Source organism: Tasmannia lanceolata, unplaced genomic scaffold (genome assembly GCF_043159265.1).
Source record: "Tasmannia lanceolata isolate RefF3 unplaced genomic scaffold, GAP_Taslan_0.1 ptg000020l, whole genome shotgun sequence".
NCBI lineage: Eukaryota > Viridiplantae > Streptophyta > Magnoliopsida > Canellales > Winteraceae > Tasmannia > Tasmannia lanceolata.
Genome location: NW_027518697.1, coordinates 7,258,958 through 7,278,007, shown reverse-complemented (window position 1 = coordinate 7,278,007; position 19,050 = coordinate 7,258,958). Strand labels below are relative to the sequence as shown.

Genomic DNA, 19,050 nt, shown 5'->3' with positions numbered 1-19,050 from the left:
ACAAATGAATGGTTTGGACCATCCCATGATGTGAAACCCCTTTTTTTTTTTTATTGCAGGAATTTCTTGGAAAAGTTTGGAACAGAAAAATATTTCTAAAATTTCCTACTATTTTCTACACACAAAAGATGTAGCTTGAACCAATTATATTAAATTGTTATTTAGAGGGACCTTCCGTTTATGATGATATCCCTCTAAATTAACCATAATCATATCATTTCCCTTTCAAAACATGGAAAGAATTTCTTGCAATCCAAACAAAGAAAAAACAGTAGGAGATGCACTTGTGAGGCTTATTCCAAACAAACCAATAGAACATCATAGTTAGTCCTCTGTGGGGCATGTCCCTTTGTCGGCTTAGGCCTTGTTCGTTTTGGATTTTGAAAATCAATTTTAAGTCCAAAACCAATTCTTGGCAAATGTGTTTGCTTCATAGTTCTTGGATCAAATTTGGACTCAAATCGGTTCTAGATCCCAGCAAAATACACATGGCTTGTAGGTAGAATCGATTTTATGCTACAAACCAAAGGCTCAACTTTCCAAAGTTTCTGTTTTAGACTGAAAATCGATTCTCAAAATAAAAAACAAATAGGGGCCTTAGCTTTTGCCTCCTTGGCTCGGTATTAATCATTTTCACAAACGGTGAATATTGATAGAGATTCCATAGCCGATAATAATGTTAGTAGAACTGATCTAATACATATTCTACCAAATAATGAGTCTATTCTGTACTGGGGAGAAATCCTTGGATAAGTTGTTATGAGGATTCGCTACCTTTCTTGGATAACTTTATCTTGAATAAACCATCAGGGTTTGCTACCCTTTTTGGACACTATACCCATCGTTGTACTTACCCTACGCATTGAGGCTGCTCTTGATGTGAATGAAGGATATCAAACCTATTCGAGGATAAGATAAATCTCGGCTTGCTACTCCCATAAAGAGCAACCCGACTCATATTATATGAATATGATCCAAAGAGTTCATCATGCATACTTGAATGTAGGTACTGTTCTTCAATTCTTAATTATCAATTTGTGGGTTATAAAAAACACATGCTCATTTGAAAGCTATCAATCAAATGACCAGGATCATCTAACTAGGGTGAAACATACTGTGAAAGCCACCACTGAGGAGCCGGGCCGACCCTCCTTTATTCTAGTACAATTGGAGAGCGTGGTCTGCGATCAGGTAGTTATCGGCCGCTCTATTGAGAATATTCTAAAATATTTTCAAATATTCTGGGTACATCGGCGTATCTAAATCTTGAATATTCACGAATTATACATATAGGCAGGGTGCATATAGTAATTTATCGGCCATATAATGGCCAACATATAGCCATGACCGGTAGTCAAGATTTTTTCCATGATAGATTAGTGTCTCTAAGTGGTGAAAGAGGGGTAGCGCCGTGGGAGGAGAGAGATTTGAGAGGGCACGATTGTGATGATCGATGGTGAGAAGTGGCTAAAAATCTTTGTTTACTGATTTTTAGTCACTTCACCGGCCCTACCCTTCTGTCACCACTTGGAGGCACTAGTTTATCATGGGGAAAAAAAATTCATGGTAGCCAAACATGCTCATGGTCAAATTTAATACTAGGAATTTGATGGGCAATTTCACCAATAGCCATTTTGCGGTTCATGAAAGAAACACCACATAGGATCAAATTTTAGCCGATTTTGTCTTAAATCATTTACTTCATCGGAGGTGATTGTTCCCTCCAGGGGTGGACATGGTTCCGGTTCGAACCGAGGAACCGAACCGAACCGGCACATTTGGTTCGGTTCGGTTCGGTTCCATTTCTATATGGTTCGGTTTCGGTTCAAAAATCCGGAAACCGGTGAAAATTCGGTTCGGTTCTGGGTTTGGGATCCCGGAACCGAGAACCGAATTGGTTTAATGAGGGCCTATTTGCTTTGGATATTAGGGCCTGATTATTTCCCAAATTTGTAGTTCATGGCTTCATGCATTGCCAAAATTTGTGCATGATTATCCCCTGTTTGTACTTCTTCATACTTCATATAAGTTTTGCATTGCCCAAATTTGTGCATGTTACTGTTACTGTTAGTGCTTGTAATTCATATATAAACAGGGCCATTGGTGAAGGTTGGGTAAACCCAGAACCGAACCGAACCGATTATATATGGTTCTGGTTCGGTTCGGTTCCACACATATATGGTTCGGTTCTGGTTCCAATTTTAGGGAACCGATTATACATGGTTCGGTTCTGGATTTAGCTCAAAACCGAACCGAACCGAACCATGTCCACCCCTACCCCCAAATTTCCTGGCAAAATCCCTTGGAATGATTTTATAAGGTGTAAGCCTGTACAGTGTATAGTCCACTATGTTTTTTTAAAGTACTGTACTGACCACTTTATGGAATGATCGAAACCGTTCATTTGTTGGGCTACAAAGTAAATAAGTTGTGCTCTAAAATTCATTTCAATAGGATGATCCTAACCCTCCGATCTATAGAGGTTTTCATAATGTGAAGTTCCTCCATAAATCAGAGGTTAGGATCATCCTATCAAAATAAATTTTGGGGCAAAACCTATTTTCATTCTATCCCAACTAATGAACGGTTCCGATCATCCAATAAAGTGGGCAGTAAGTACTTTTAAAAAAATACTGCACCATACGGGCTTACACCATATCATGGTAATTACATTATATTAGATTGCCATTTATGCTTTTTTATTCTAGGCAAGTATTATTTACTGTTTTGTGGCTCATGGGAATCTGTTTTGACTCTTTTTGTGTCATACAGGAAACTACTATTTCAAGCCTTAAAGAGTTGTTAAGTGATGCTGCTATAGGAAACAATCCCATTCTACGATTGATTGCAGGGATCATATACATGTACGAGCAGGATTACAATGAGGCTCTGAAACATACCAATTCTGGAGGGACTATGGAGCTGTAAGTACTATTTTTTCCTTTGCCTATTCCTGCTGTTAAACAGCCTCACAATTTCATATGTTGTTCTATACACAATTTTCCTAACATAACAGAAAATCTTGCATCTATGGCTTGTGTATCTATAACCACCTACACCATTCTTGCTGTTAGACGATTGCCGATACTACACCTGTTATCACAAACAAGAGGACATCGCTTATCTGCCGTTTTTCATTGCAGGATTCCTGTTATTTGTTTTTTTTTCTCTTAAACGGCTGTCAATTTAATTGCTAAAAAGGACCAAGATGGTCAAAGTAATGATTTAGAGGTGACTACGGCCCATTATCGAAAACATGGTTATACCAATATCATGTGCTAGAGACAATTAGCTAATTAGGTGACTACGGCCCATTAGCGAAAACATGGTTGTACCAATATCAGTCGCCAAAAGAAAATATGTAATGATTTATATCTTTCTATGTCCACTCACTTGGAACTTGGCATTACAATTTATAACAACAAATCAGCTGAGATGCTGGAGAAATATAACAGATTGATCGTTTGAATCCATGCAACGACATGTCATAATGTGGTTATTTCTTTGCTTGCTTAATCTGTGGTTGTAGTTCCTACACAACTTCTTGGCATGCTCTACCTTTATGTAATGTCTTCCTGATCTACGGTTATAAACTCCTCCATTTTACGCATGAAAGTATAATGCTACATGCTTAAGTAAGAACTAAGAACTGATTGTCGAAGATAAAATATGGTATTTTTCTCATCAAAGATAATGAAATGATATTAGAGTAAAAGGGAAGTCGAGAAAATGAGGGCTGAGATAGGCAGCAAAACAAAAACAGCAATGGATAAAAGATAAAAACTACAAGGTTACAAAGGCAAAATGCCACTAACAACATAACGACTCACTCTGTTGCTTCTCTAGCCAAACCACCTACCATTTCAATCATACTATCAACCTATATATTATTTTAAAATCTATGACTAACTGTAGGACTTTTACTGTCTAGCAGTGATTTGATCAAGTGGAGCCTCATAAGATACAAATCAAGCGCTATGTCTGCCACTGGAATGGCACCCAATGCACAATTTTTGGCTTGGCATTGGCAATAACTTCATGAAACTTTTAAGTGATTATTCCTCTCCTATCAGATCTGTCATGATCTACTTCTGCTTGCAGGCATGCATTGAATGTTGAGATTTACATTAAAATGCACCGGATGGATTATGCCGAGAAACAGCTAAAGGTCATCCAACAGATTGATGAAGACCACAAAATTACTCAACTTGCAAATGCATGGCTAAATTTGGCAGTGGTAAGCCTGTTCTCCGCATCTAATATTAAGGTGAAAAACATTTACATTTTAAACACTTAGCCATATTGTTCTGTTGTGCCAGGGTGGATCAAAGATACAGGAAGCATATCTTATCTTCCAAGATTTCTCTGAGAAGTATCAGTTGACAGGGATGATCCTGAACGGAAAGGCCATCTGTTGCATGCACATGGGGAACTTCGATGAAGCTGAGTCACTATTACTCGAATCATTGAACAAGGCAAGTTTTCAAAATTAATGAAATTAGCTTTTGAAGAACTCTAGATAGCACTTTAATGACGTGGGTCATTATTTGTGTTGAACGATAGAGGTCATGCATTATTTTTTATTTGTTAAACTGAAAGGAAAGTTTATTTTGGGATTTGATCAGGATGCAAAGGATGCTGAAACTCTAGCCAACCTATTTGTATGCAGTCTTCACCTTGGTAAATCATCCTCTCATTACCTGATGTAAATGATCTAGCATCCTATCTTCTTCAGCTTGTGTGACTATTACCTAACGATGGGGTGCTTTTAATAGGATCGTTTGATAAACTCCAGCTGTGTAATTATCTCCATGAACTCTGGCAAGAATCCATCCATGAAATTGTGCTTAGCTGCTATCTTCCTTCCCAATTCTTTGTTGAATTGTTCCCATTATTTGCATTGGAATCATGCATGTGACATTGTAATTACTAATTAGCCCATGGTTATCTTTATGGACAACTTAATTCTACCTTATAGTACCTGGAAATATGATAATGAGAAATGACATTGTTGGTTTAACTCATGATTTCCATATTTTTGGATTAGTACTGACATGGACATATTCGCAATACTAAATGTAGAGGAAATAACTGTTTCAAAACTCGCTGCATCAATCGTGGGTCCGAGTTCACTCCGCTCTACTGAGTTCTTGTCCGATTCCACACTCTTCCCTACCAAGTCAATCAAAACTACTTTGACTGTCCTGATTTATAACCAAATCAGCCGAGAACTTGGCCGTGTCCTGTCAAGTCAACTAGGATTTGCTTTGGCATCTTTTTGGCCCACATCCGCATTCTGAAATACTGGACGAAATGACAAAAGTTATTGTTTTTTGTGGGATACCTGGATAGTTTTATGACCAAATTATGAGGAATACTAAACTCACAGGAGCCCTTGCAAAAAAAGGGGTAGAAGGGCTCTACCATTGGTCCTTACCCATTTATGACAGTTATGATTGTAATTTTCTGTGCCATCATGAATGGATATTAGCCAATGGTAGAGCCCTTCTACCCTTTTTCTGCAAGGGCTCCTGTGAGTCTAGCATTCCTCCCAAATTATATGTTTTATACAATAAAATAGCAACTGCAGCATTGAATATGGCCTAATACTTATTTACACACATGTAATTTACTTTTATGACAATATCCATCACTGATAGTTTCGTTAAATACCCCATATCTGGTAAAGGTACCTTTGCTTGTATCCATGTTAATATTAGCTATGCAACCCGCGAGTGCAAGAAAGCAGAACTGACCTTTGCACAGGTCTTCCGGGTTGAAATCAAATAAATACCTAGAATATGAATACGACGCTGTCATGAACCCTTGATTTCTGGTTCTGTGCCACACATTCGGAGATCCACATCAAGTTCCTGATCTCCTGCTCCCTCAATCTCATGTATGCAAAGAAAACTCCATAGTGAAACTGCATGTTAAAAAAAATGTTCCGTTGTCAAATCAAGATCGGAAAAGAGAAAGAAATGGTTAATGTCTTAATCTGTATCCAGTACATGCTACATAGTTAAACTTGTCACTAGCTTGTTTGGGGTATCATATTTGATATTTTCTTGTGATGAAGGATTACCGGCACCTTGGTGGCATGCTCATGATCTCTCTATTTTTCTGAACAAACTTTTAGATTATGTGTTGGCTTGTTTTTGTGTTTTTTACAGCCAGTAGTTATCACATCCTGACCATATCCTTGCCAAACATTTGGCTGCTGCGGAAGAGAGCTTTGAGAGAGCTGTTCAAATCAGTGTGTGATAGCCAGGGTGGAGTTTTGGGTTTGCTGCAGAGAAGGGCAGATTTTTGCTGTATGTTCTTGGAAGTAAGTTCTTTTTACCTATTGGTGCTGTCTTTTTGTAGTTGCTTATTCTTCCTTGATTTGGGTCGAACAATAAAAATTAGTTTAGTGACACTGATCCTGAATTAAATGTTGTTTTGAACTCATCTGTATGGAATGAGGAGCTTCCCAATCATAATCTACTAGAAATTGTATGCTACTTCAGTCCTGCCATGCAGGATTATCATAGTAGAATGATCAACTTGAATTTCTGTTGTTAACCTCTGGTTTACACATTTGCCTCACAAGAGTAGTCAATCACTTCTCTTCTGCCATTACTTTTGATTCCTAAACTTATAAATAAACCTCGTAAAGATGTGACAGTCGAAAATCATTGATAGTAGGATAAAAATCATGTGTCTCAGCCGAAAAGTTAAGAACATTTTTGTGTTTCCCATGTGATTAGATCTGTTGTTGAAGAATATGGAACTCATGATGGAAATATGTCCTTACAGTAGGAAGCAAGGTGTTATTGATCAAAGGGTTTTATTGTCTAGATGCTGCTTGGGAACGCTAGGCCAGGACACCCTCTGGCTGTGTTCCCTGCATGTGGGCCAGACTGTAGAGGTGATCTGGTCCACATGCAGCAGGGCACCCATCCAGAGGCTGTCCCGACCTGTGTCTCCCTCTGCAGTTGCCTCAAATCATTTTCCATTCAGCAAATTGGGGGCATATCTTTGGTCTCCTTTCCACAAATAAAATATAGATTGAGATAAGCAATGCTCACATCTCTAATATTATGCATATGGGTCACGCAGAGCATGTTAACTAATCAAACTTCTCCAATAGAAAGGCGTTATTTTTCTTACCATGATAACTTACCAACTTCTCTAAAAGCTTAAGCTATTAGAGAAAGGCATTATTTTTCTTTTATACTTTAACAGAGCAACTAGTAAAATCCTCATTTTCTTCTTCTAAAAGACTCCAATAAAATTCGTGCATGAATGGAAAGAATGCCAATATGATTCATTCCTTCAAATTATTCTACATAAATGTCATACATACTCACCTGCTTGCTGATGTTGGTTGGAGGCAATGGTTGAGAATGTAGAGATAGCAACTGACTTTACAACTTCCTCTACCCTGTTCTTATGTGGACCTTTGATCAAGCATGGTGAGAAAGACATCCTTAAAGATTATCTTTATGCCGTTGTATAATTTTATTATGTTTTTATAATTGTGAAGTTCTAGAAAGACAGACAACTTGTTCGCCCATAGCTAACTTAAGTTGTGGGTGAACCCAATCATTTTTTGATCTTGATGAGTGTTTCCCACTGGACCATCCCTTATGTATTCATTATTATGATGGGGAGAGAAGCCCAAGTGCCCAACCACTCTATGTGGATGGGAAGCCCAAAGCCTAAAGAATTTTTGTCATGCTCAAGTTGGGACATTTGTTGGTCGAAGCCAACATTAGAACTGCTAATGATTATCGATAGAATGGTCTACCACTCACACAGCAAAACTAACAATATTGAGCAGGATAAAGCTAATCAAAAGGAGGTGATAAGCCATCATGATTCCTCACGAGATCAAGATGATGTGCCTGATTGTGTGCCGTTGTTTTAATAATAGGGTGAACTCACCTTGTTTTACATATTTTAATCAGCTGTCAAAGGTTGCTATTCCCAAAAACTCTCATTTGGTAATAAGAAAGGGCAATGATAAATTCTCACCCCCTGTAGGATAATTCACACCGCTGTAGCGTGAATTGACGTTAAAAAGCGTTAAAGTCTGTCACACACTCTCCTCCCCTTTAAAGGGGTGCGAATTATCCTAGGGGCGCGCGAATTTATCATCGTCCTAAATTGTAAAACAAAGTGGGTTCGCCACTTTATCAAAACATGATCAGTTCCCTTAATTGTTTCCTACCTCAAATTATATATAGACTTGGCTGTAGAAAATATACAGATGATCTCCATGAAAATGAAGGCAATCCCATCTAAAATAGTCATGTAAAAGAAAATATAGAAGATGAAATGAACTTGAATAAAAGAATTTAGCTAAATTCGATTTTAACTGTTATTTTCTAAAATATTTCTTTTGATAGAATTTTTTCCTAAATTGATTATAATTTTTGTAGAAAAATATATCCAAAAAAAAATTTCAGGCATTTCATGAATTTTAACTTTTAATAGTAGAAGAGTTTGATCCAATCTCCAAAAGCAAAAAAAAAAAATCCAAGTAAAATGAATTTTCGCTCTTGGTAAACTTTTAATTATCATGTAATTTTTTTTTTCCAATAGCAAAATATTTTCTTATTTTCAAGGAAAATTGCAAACCTACTAGACCTTGGAATTATTTCCATAATTTTCCCCTAATCCAGACACCCCCTTCTGTGTCTATCTAATGCCTAGAAATGGATGGTTAGTAATAAAGTTTGCAAAAATGAGACCATCCAGACATTCAACAGCTAAAAAACAACAGCAATTCATAATTTAGTGTCACCTTAATTCATCAATCATACAATGCCCTCTCCACGAAGGCCCACCACCACCCATTGGGCCTTAATTTCAATGGATATGCCTAATCATAACTTATAAAGCTAAACCCCAGGCCAACCCATGTGCAACAAAGTGAAGCCCGAGCCCAACTTGACCAACAAACATGAACTAGAAAACTCATTGGACATGACAACCCTACTATCATTCCTTGCTTGGTTTCCACTTGGCTCTTTTTAAATTGCTCAGTGCTTTATCCACTAATGAAAAAGCAAGGTGTGATAAGGGGAAAAAAATAAATAAAAGGTAGGCCCAAGTTATAAATTTTCAATGAAAGCAAGCTCAAGCCATTTGTTGATTGGGCCTGTAGCTCAATTGGTTGAGGCTTTGTATCTCAACCATGAATTTATTTTCCATGGAATATTAGCTTACCTAATGGTGAGGCTGAAAAACAAGGAAAAAAACCTCCAACCAAACTACGATTCATGTTTCCCCTTCATCCTGAAAATCACTTTCAAAAGGCTTTAGACAACCTCGGCAGAATCCCCACGTCTCCTTTCGTTTTTCTTCTTTTCACGTCCTTTACACATAAGAAAGACGTGTCAAAGTACCCTTTTCCACCTTTGTTCCAACCTTGGAAAGTTTTCAAGACATGGGTTCCAAATGAAGAATATGCGATTGCAAAAAGGGCAAAAAATCAAAGGAAAACGATAGAAAACAGTAAATATTCCCACCCCCTCGTTTTGATATTCCAATACCTCTTTCTTATTTTTTAAAGGGGAAAGTTCTATATTAGAATTGGGCTATTCTTAAAATCTCTTTTGTCCATCAACCATTAAAATCTCTCCTATTAGACAATCCTAACCCTCTATTCTGTGGAAACTTTTTTAAATCAGACAATTATTTATTTTTAGCTGATTATTTGTACACAAATTTTCAAAGGTGTTAGCAAGTTTTGATAGGTTGAGGCTTTGTTTTTTAAAGGGGAGAGTTCTGTGTTAGAATTGGCCCAATTGGGTTACCCATAAAATCTCTCCTACTAGACAATCCTAACTCTCTATTCTGTGGAGACTTTGTTAAATCCGACAATTAATTATTTTTAACTGATTATTTGTACACAAAATTTCAAAGGGTTAGCGTGTTTTGATAGGTTGAGGCTTTGTTTTACAACCATGAGGTCGCAGGTTCCAAAAAAAAGGTTGGAGATTTTTTAAGGTGTGGTCATCAAATGGGTATCTTAGTCATAGGCAAGGTTTAAAATTTCGATTTCGGTACCGGTTTCGGACTTCCGAAAAACCAAAATTTCGACCGAAATTCCAAAATTTCAAATTTTTGTAACACTTTAAAAAAAAATGCATTTTCTCGGACAGAAATTTTGTAAATGGCGAAATTAGAAATTTCGCCAAATATTGGTTTCGGTCCCCACCGAAATCCGAAATTTTGGATTTCGGTCGAAATTTAAAACCATGGTCATAGGCTCATAGCTACAAGATTATCTGAATAATTGAAAAATTCATGAAAATTTTCTCAATTTTTTATGTCCCATTTCAAACTTAAAAATTATTTTATTTCTGAATAAAATGTGAATTTCATGAATTATTTTTTAATTTCATTTTTTTAATCATTTGTAAAAATCTTGTGACAAATCCCATATTATTTATTTACAAATTCCATGTAAATAAAACTTCCGAACTGTCCCCAAACATTTCTCCATTTTCCCTGAATTATTCCCCAACCTCAACTTAGTGACTACGATTTTAATCTCTACTATTACCAATTAGGAATAATACAACAAACCGAAGTTTTATAAAGAAGTGTGTGGAAATATCAAAACAAGAACGTGTGACTATCATAAACACCCGGCAAAAAAACATCAGTAACCTTTCCCTCCAAATTTCGTCTCTGTCTTTTACTTCCCAAAACCCCTACCCAATCTTTTAAATAGATACACCCCTCCAAAACCCTAAAAAAAACCTATCCCATTCTCTGCAACTCCCGGCGCCGCATTTTTCCATTTTCGGACGCCATGGCCGGATTTCCGATCGAAGACGGATTTTCCGCCTCCCGTCTCTTCAACCAAGGCTTCTCTTACACATACGACGACGTAATCTTCCTCCCTCATTACATAGATTTCCCCACAGATTCCGTCAATCTCACCACAAAACTCACCAAAAACATCGAACTCTCAATCCCTTGCATCTCCTCTCCCATGGATACCGTCACTGAATCCTCCATGGCCGTATCCATGGCCGCTCTCGGCGGAATCGGAATCATCCACTACAATAATCTCGCCTCCGAGCAAGCCGCCTTAATCCGATCTGCGAAATCACGTCAAATCCCTTACATTTCCGATCCGATCTTCAAAACGCCGTCTGATTCAATCGATTCCGTTTCCGATTTCGAATCCTCTCCCTGTGTTTTTGTAACTGAGTCCGGGAATTCAAAATCGAAACTTTTAGGTATTGTAGAAAAATCAGATTGGGAGATTTTGTCTGAAAAGAATACTCCGATTTCTTGTTATATGTTAGGGCTTCCTGTATCCGCGCCCTCGAATTATACATTCGAACAAGCTGCTGCTTTTTTGGATACGAGAAAGTTAGATTATGTTCCTTTGGTTTCAGATCAGGATGAGGTTGTGGATTTAGTTACAATGAAGGATGTGGAGAGAATTAGGGGTTTTCCGAAATTAGGGTTTCCGACTTTGGGGATAGATGGGGAGTTTATGGTGGGGGCGGCGATGGGGACGAGAGAGGAGGATAAGGAGAGGTTGGAGCATTTGGTGAAGGCGGGGGCGAATGTGGTGGTGTTGGATAGTTCGCAGGGGAATTCGATTTATCAGATTGAGATGATTAAGTATGTGAAGAGGAATTATCCTGAGTTGGATGTTGTTGGAGGGAATGTTGTGACTGCGTACCAGGCGCAGAATCTGATTCAGGCTGGGGTTGATGGGTTGAGAGTTGGGATGGGTTCTGGGTCCATTTGTACCACTCAGGAGGTTTGTGCAGTGGGTAGAGGACAGGTAATGAACATTGTGTGTTACAAATTTCTAACTTCCTACTCTTCTTTGACTATTGGGTGAGTGAAAATTTTACATTTTTTTAAGTTTTTGCTTTTGATATAATGATGATTTGGTCTCCATGAGAACCTGGTTTCTTGCTTGAATGATTATTTTAGTCTTCAGTCAACTAGCTGTGTAGCTAACATTACAACTTTCAAAATATAATTCAAAACCCCCCAAAAAACTAAGCACATGCCTAAATTAAAGACAAGAAAGAGAGGAAGAAATGATGCTGTCTCAAAGTGAATCGAGAAGAGAAAATGAAAATCTACTTTCATAAATTTTAGTCTCATTAATGGTTACAAACCCAGTCCAAAGACCCCACATATAGGCCATATTTTGCCCTTTTGTAACCCTAAAACCTCCTTAAAGGAGGGACTTCTAGTTCAGGACACTTTTCAACCTTAAAACAATTGTTAAAAACAGTCTTTAACAAGATAGAATTCTTTCTGAAGAAAACTAACCCAAATCTACAGCCCCAATTGAAGCGTTCTATTTCAAGTGCAACCTCCTCAATTCAAAATAGATACTTGTGCACCTTCAAACAACCATATCTTGTCCCAAATCATGGACTTTCTAAAACCCGACAAAGATATTTAAAAAATTCAAATAAAATCACCAAAATTCATAAAATAATTTCTTTGAAAGTCATCATTCTCCCATTTTATGTTTAAAGGACAAATCGACTTGCGCGGCATCAACCAATGTATATCCTGTTAGCTTGTGGCAAACAGTTAAAAGCACGTGAAAATGACATGCTTTCTACGTTTGTTTTCATTAGTTCATTTGGGCTTTCTAGAATCTTCATTGTTTTCCTCATACATCGGCTGGATAGTTACCTTCTCTGTCTGCCCATATCATTCTATGATTGATTTACACAAATATTTACTCGACGTCTTGATGAAAATTCCCCATTTTTTCATGCTGATTCATGCAACCTCATATTAAGTGAAGTATACATGGAAGATATTCTATTTTTGACACCATGGTTCTGATGTTATCTGTCAACTATTTTACTCTCAGCACTTGATTGATTACATAATATCCCTAGGAATTATTATCATGATAAATTGTTTGGATCTTTCTATGTGGTTTTATGGCCTTCAAGATATATTTTCTGCTTTCTTTTAATTAAAAACTATTCTCTCTTTAAAACTTACAGGCAACGGCAGTTTACAAAGTCTCGACTATTGCCGACCATAGTGGCGTGCCTGTCATTGCTGATGGGGGCATTGCAAATTCTGGACATATTGTCAAAGCTTTGGTACTTGGAGCATCTACTGTTATGATGGGAAGTTTTTTAGCTGGCAGCAGTGAGGCTCCTGGAGTTTATGAATATCAGGTATGTAGCACAATGAATAATTTAATTTATCTGGTAATAAGAACACTGCTGATTTTTCAATTGCATATGATTATACCATTCAAAAAAAAAAAAGAACACCTTGTTGATCGTACTTGTATGGTGAGTGTTTGAGTATGTTTCTTCACCCACTTCTATTTTTTCCCTATTTGATGCATTTAATGGTGGATATTTTCATGTTAGCCGGCATTTTTCAGAGCACATACTTTTGCCTTCCAGTTTTTCTTGTTTCATGGGTGCTCATTTTATTTGTCGTATAAAACTTTGTTGCTCCTGCCCTTTTGATGGGTGTTTGAAGTGCTTACAAACTCTCTTTTGATGAGTGTTTGAAGTGTTAACAAACATTTTTTTCTTCAATCTGATGCATGTCAATGGTGGATTTCTGTTTGATTTCTTATGGACTCGATATCTTCCATAGCACACAGTTACACCTTGTTTTTCTTGTTTTCAGAGGTATTATGAAGTTTGTTGCTTCTTTCTATTTTCCATTTGCTTCATGTGCATTCTCTATTGGTTTTTCTGAAGGTTTTGCTCAATATGGATGCCACCTTGCCACTTGGACTGTTGCATCATTATAGGAAGATGTAGACTACCTCGAATGTTAAACTAGAATACTATCTGATGTAATCTCAAACCCAAAGCAAGTGAAAAAAACATCACACTTGATGCAATAAAGCAATAAAAAAATCTTTATTGAATGTTGGCAGGGAAGGAACAAGGGAGTAAAATCTGATTTTATGAAGGTAGACAGATACTAGGTTGATATACACCTGGCCACTCTTTCCTCTAAAGTTTTAACCTCTCGAAATTCACAATTATCAAACTCGTTGACACTGTTTAAAACCTCACTCACTGGGTCAATCGTTGACTCGTCTGAGTGGACTTAGTTTTGGCCGCACTGAGTCAATTAATAACTCCTTTCACCTGTGCGAATAAATAAAAGCACACCGCATCAATGATTGATTCACTTGAGTCACCTCGGTTTCACCTTGGGTGAGAGCAAAGTTTACGATCTTTGCTTCTTAAATGACACCCCTCCCCCTCTCTCCTTCAGACTCTTTATAAATGACATCCAAGGATAAGTTGTTTAGTAAATCGTGACCAGTTGTAGGAACCACTCCAAACTTTCTCTTTAATTTTCTTTTTGGTAAATGAGCTTAATGAATTCTCACGGTATTTTCTTTATGAATTCCATACCAATATCTTGCTTATTCTCAAGTGAAGTTTTATTTCTCCTCTCTTCTCTTGTGTGTGGGGTTTCTTTATCCATTGTTCCCTGCAAAGATTTAAAACTTCATTTTTGGTAGAAACAATCAATAAACGTCCCCTATGGTGAAAAAGAATAAAAAAAAACATCACTAGAAACAGGGAAAATTAAAAAAAAAAAAAACATTGTACTTGATATTCTGAAGTGAATCTTTTGATTATGCGAGTTTTTCCTTAAAAATAAGTTCTTATACTTTTGATAAAGTGCTTTCTATGGGTGTCTCATATGAAACAACCAAAATATTTGGAAACAATGATTATAAACAAAAATTTCAAAACAATTGTATTGAATAACATGTAAGGGTAGTTTAGGTATTACTGGTAGTGTTAGGGGTATTGTAATCTTTGTACATTGGATGCCCTATTTGGGCCTATATATACATCATTTACATGAGGAGCTACCTTAGTGGAGACTTCCCATCTTCTCTACTCCTCTTCTTCTTCCTCTCTTCTAACCTTAGGTCCATTTCTAACATGGTATCAGAGCCAAAGGTCTCGAGTTCCAACCTCCCCGATGTTGGAAAAAACAATCCACATGCAATGGTTGGCCCAAGGTAGGACCACATGTGCCACGTGTTTTTCAAGTGGGCCACACATGAGGGGGAGTGTTAAAGTATAAAAGATTAAATACTGCCCTTCTCCAACAGCTTAAGCTTTTGGAGAAGTCGGTAAGTTTCTAACAGAAACGATTCCGAAACAGGCAGGAAACGTTTTTGGAAACTTTTGTGAAACATGTGTGAAATGCATGGGAAACGCATGGAGAATGTATGAAAAATACATTCGAACTGTGTGGGAAACATTTGCATAAATCACACCAAAAAATATTGTGGAATTCATATTAAGAAGGAAAAACACCCCTTTCTCTTTTCAAACATAATCCCCTTTCTATTTTCCGTTTCTAAAAAAATAAATAGTATATGTAGTAATAGGGATTTGCTAGGGACCATTGCAGAAGGCATTTTGCGGATCAGCTGTTGCATGAGAGAGCAACCACATAGGAAAAAGTAAGCAAAAAATTCTGCTAAAACTAATAAGTAAAGAACATTCATAAATCATCTATGTATACATTTAATTTAAATCATGCTTCTATTTCACGTTTTGCTTTTCACTTCCGGTATTCATTTCCCAATCTCATAACTATGATTCCACTACATCAACGATATGAGCCAATCACCCAAGATTGTCATTCCTCTGAGAAACATACCCTATTGCATTCATAGAACCACCTTAAATCCAAAGTCTTTATCCCGATCCCTTTTTAAAAGTCAAGAAGTGAGAAACGCAAAACACTCGAGGACATTATTACATTATTTTCCAAAGCGTTTTTCCGTGGGTATATATGGTTTGGCCACTCCACAAACTTATTCAAGACACACTTGTTCGCGAGCCACTAATTCTTTCTTTAAGTCTTTCCAGAGTGCCAATCCTGTCAAGAACCACTGCCCGTACAAATCTTAGGCCCTAAGTAGAAGTGGATCTTTATTGATCCTTCCCCAGTTTATCCTTGGTTTATATTCTTTTAGCATGAACTCAAAAAAAAAAAAGACCTGTCTGGAAAAGCACCTCCTTCTGCCCAAATTCGATCATCAACTTCCACTTGCGATACTAAAGCTTCTATTTCCACTTGCGATACTAAAGCTTCTATTCCTTTCCGTTATATTTTTCTCAGCCAAGATTCAACAGTGGAATCTTGATTCAGCTTTGATTGGCAACAAGGTAGAGTTTACCTGGGAAGTTGGAATAGGCTTGGGTGTTTGTTTTTGGCGAAGCCTTTCCAATCAAATGAGCATTGTGAAGTAGCATATGTTTGTAGTAGTTAAATATTACAGCATACACTGTTTGTCATTATGCCAATTGTCAATTGATGTTATCCTAGTTGTGTGATCAGTGGCTAACAATTCTCAGCCATTGATAGTGATTACTCTTGATGAAACATGTGGGTATCTCACTGAGTGGTGAGTCTTTTGGACCATATGCCTAGATCCCATCTAGTGGTGTGGGCCTCACATGTCAAACAAGTGCCACACTTTGGTGGGCCCTCATCTGATTGGACCATGGAATGTAGTATCCCTGGCCCCCTTTGTGCGTGCATGCGTGTGTGTATGTATAATGTAAAACTATTTCTTATTAGAAACCTCATCATATTGCTTATGAACGAGGGATTTTTCATAATGCTGGTTGCATTGCCATTTTGTTCCAATATGTTTGAGAATTCGTAGGATATCCACAGGTTTGGCTTGTAATGGATGTCCAAGACTTCTCTTTCATGAAGATATTCACTTTTGTGTTGATGTTGTTATGTTACTCATATATTGCTACTTTTATTGGTTCGATTTGGTTGAATAATTTTTTTTTTATCTGTATGGATGCCCTTCAATAGGTCTTTCTTTTCTTCGTTTACCCTAACAGTTTGCTTTACTAGGGTAATCGTCGAGTGAAGAAGTATAGAGGCATGGGCTCCCTTGAAGCCATGACAAAAGGAAGTGATGCGCGGTACTTGGGTGATAAGTCAAAGCTAAAGGTTGCTCAGGGAGTTGTAGGGGCTGTACCTGACAAAGGATCAATTTTGAAGTTTATTCCTTACACAATGCATGCTGTCAAGCAAGGATTCCAAGATCTTGGTGCATCCTCTTTGCAGTCTGCTCATGACCTTTTGAGATCGGATGTACTAAGATTAGAGGTAAGATTTATTACTAGCTGTTATTTGGTTCTCGTTAGGATATTCATTTGATTACTATTTAATGTTATGGAAGGGCCAGAGAGTTGTTTTTTAGATGTTTCTTTATGCCAATGAAATCTATGATAGCTATAGAATCACATAAGAAACTATGCGTACACATATACTATTGCTGCATATCCAAATTAATGCACACTTTGATTGAGGGATTTCTCCTTTGTACTTTCTTTCTATTGATCGGGAAAGTTAAATGGGTTAATTGCACGCTAATTATTTTCGTTTAAATACATAAGTTAGATAACCGTTTTAGATGTTATTTAGATTTATATCTCGCCCGTTGCCAGAATTTTGTAAAACCTCCTGGGGCTTATTGTCAATATGAAATTGTTATCAGTGGTTAAGATGGATACATAATGGACTGTGTATCAATTTTGGGTAGACATTAGAAATGCCCAGAAAACCAGCAGATACCCATTTATTTGGGGTAAGTCATTGATATTGAATTCTAACTTCAGGTCTTATTATGATGAAGGAATATGAAATATTAAACTTGTGACTTGAGATCTAGTTTAGATTAAAAATCTCGTAAACCTCACCCTTGATGAAAACAATAGTAATTGTTTTCATCATGTTATGCTATAGATTTTTATTTTTTTTGAATGAAAATGATTTTATTAAGAAAAGAAATGACCGTGATGATCAAGGACAAGCCAAACAAAAATAGAAAACTACATGAGATCACGGGGGATGAAAATCGAAAAATTCGAAGGTTGGCCTGCCGACCCCATCTCTAGTTAGCTGATCCGCCTCAGAGTTGTCCAGCCTCCAAACATGAAAATTGATAGAATGTCTAGCCAACCTATCCAATTATTACCCTTGGGTTATCTGCATACTTTATCTGCATACTTTGCTAGCCCGATTTTATCCCAGAAATTATTACCCTTGAAAAGGGGACTTGTCAAATACAGGCATTTGGGGGTAAAAATGAAGGGGTAATCAAAATGATTTATAGGTAAGAACCGGGTAATTTTTTTCGCTGCTTGGAACACCGACTAAATTTGGTCACCTGTATTTTTTTTACAGGGATTTCACAGCAATTGGAACCGCTTTTATTTTCGGTGTAAAGTCGTGTTAATTTTTCCTTCTCTTAAACTTATTTAAAACTAAGGGAATCTAGATAGCTTGGATTCCTAATTTTCCATGTTAAACCTTGGAAGTAGCCAGCTACAGAGAAGAATGGATTGATAGCTACTTTAGGACATTGAAATAGCCGGTGAATGCAGATTCTTTCCCACTTTTTAATGATTTCTCACTACATTGTTTGGGCGTAATTTCTTGTCCAATTATTCATAGAGTTTCTCAAACCATTGGAAGCATGAAATCGCAATGGTCATTGCGCCAGAAAAGAGTCTTCACCAGCATTCTTTTTAATGAGCAGATTGAGTCCCTATGTTTCATGTCTTTTGAAGGGACAGTTATGAGAGTTCAATGGTAGAAGCAGTTTATGCTATGATTTTCACATGAGGTTTAATGAATTGTGTTATACAGGTCCGGACAGGAGCTGCACAAGCTGAAGGTGGGGTACATGACTTGGTTTCTTATAAGAAGAAACCCTTCTGAAGCTTCAAGTTCACATCTAGGGCCTTCCACCTTGTTTTTGTAAGCCTGTTCTACTCCAGTTTGATATTTATCATTCAATGGTGAGGGAATTCTTGTTGGTAACAGCTTGTGAGTTTACCAAGTTAAAAGTGTTCTTTGCACAACTACCAATTTGGTTCTTCCTGGCCAATATTTGTAGCAAATGTGCTTATCCGTTCTCAAAACTTGTTTCCATGCATTAGACCTTCCATTTTATTTACTCTGATATAATGATATACACTGGCAGAAGATTAACATTATTAATGA

General features: G+C 37.2%; 2 protein-coding genes across 2 annotated transcripts; both read left to right on the top strand.

Annotated features, from left to right (window-relative positions):
• Positions 1-2,862: 2,862 nt before the first annotated feature.
• LOC143855197 (coatomer subunit epsilon-1-like) lies at positions 2,863-6,180 on the top strand. Its single transcript, XM_077365419.1, has 5 exons — positions 2,863-2,924; positions 4,102-4,237; positions 4,320-4,475; positions 4,626-4,705; positions 6,174-6,180. The coding sequence occupies exons 1-5, from the start codon at positions 2,863-2,865 to the stop codon at positions 6,178-6,180; spliced, it is 441 nt and encodes a 146-aa protein (XP_077221534.1).
• Positions 6,181-10,705: 4,525 nt separating this feature from the next.
• Positions 10,706-19,050, top strand: LOC143854423 (Aldolase-type TIM barrel family protein). The gene is made up of 4 exons (XM_077364399.1): positions 10,706-11,803; positions 13,005-13,184; positions 16,891-17,148; positions 18,694-19,050. Exons 1-4 carry the CDS (start codon positions 10,811-10,813, stop codon positions 18,763-18,765), a joined length of 1,503 nt encoding a protein of 500 aa, XP_077220514.1. The 5' UTR covers positions 10,706-10,810; the 3' UTR covers positions 18,766-19,050.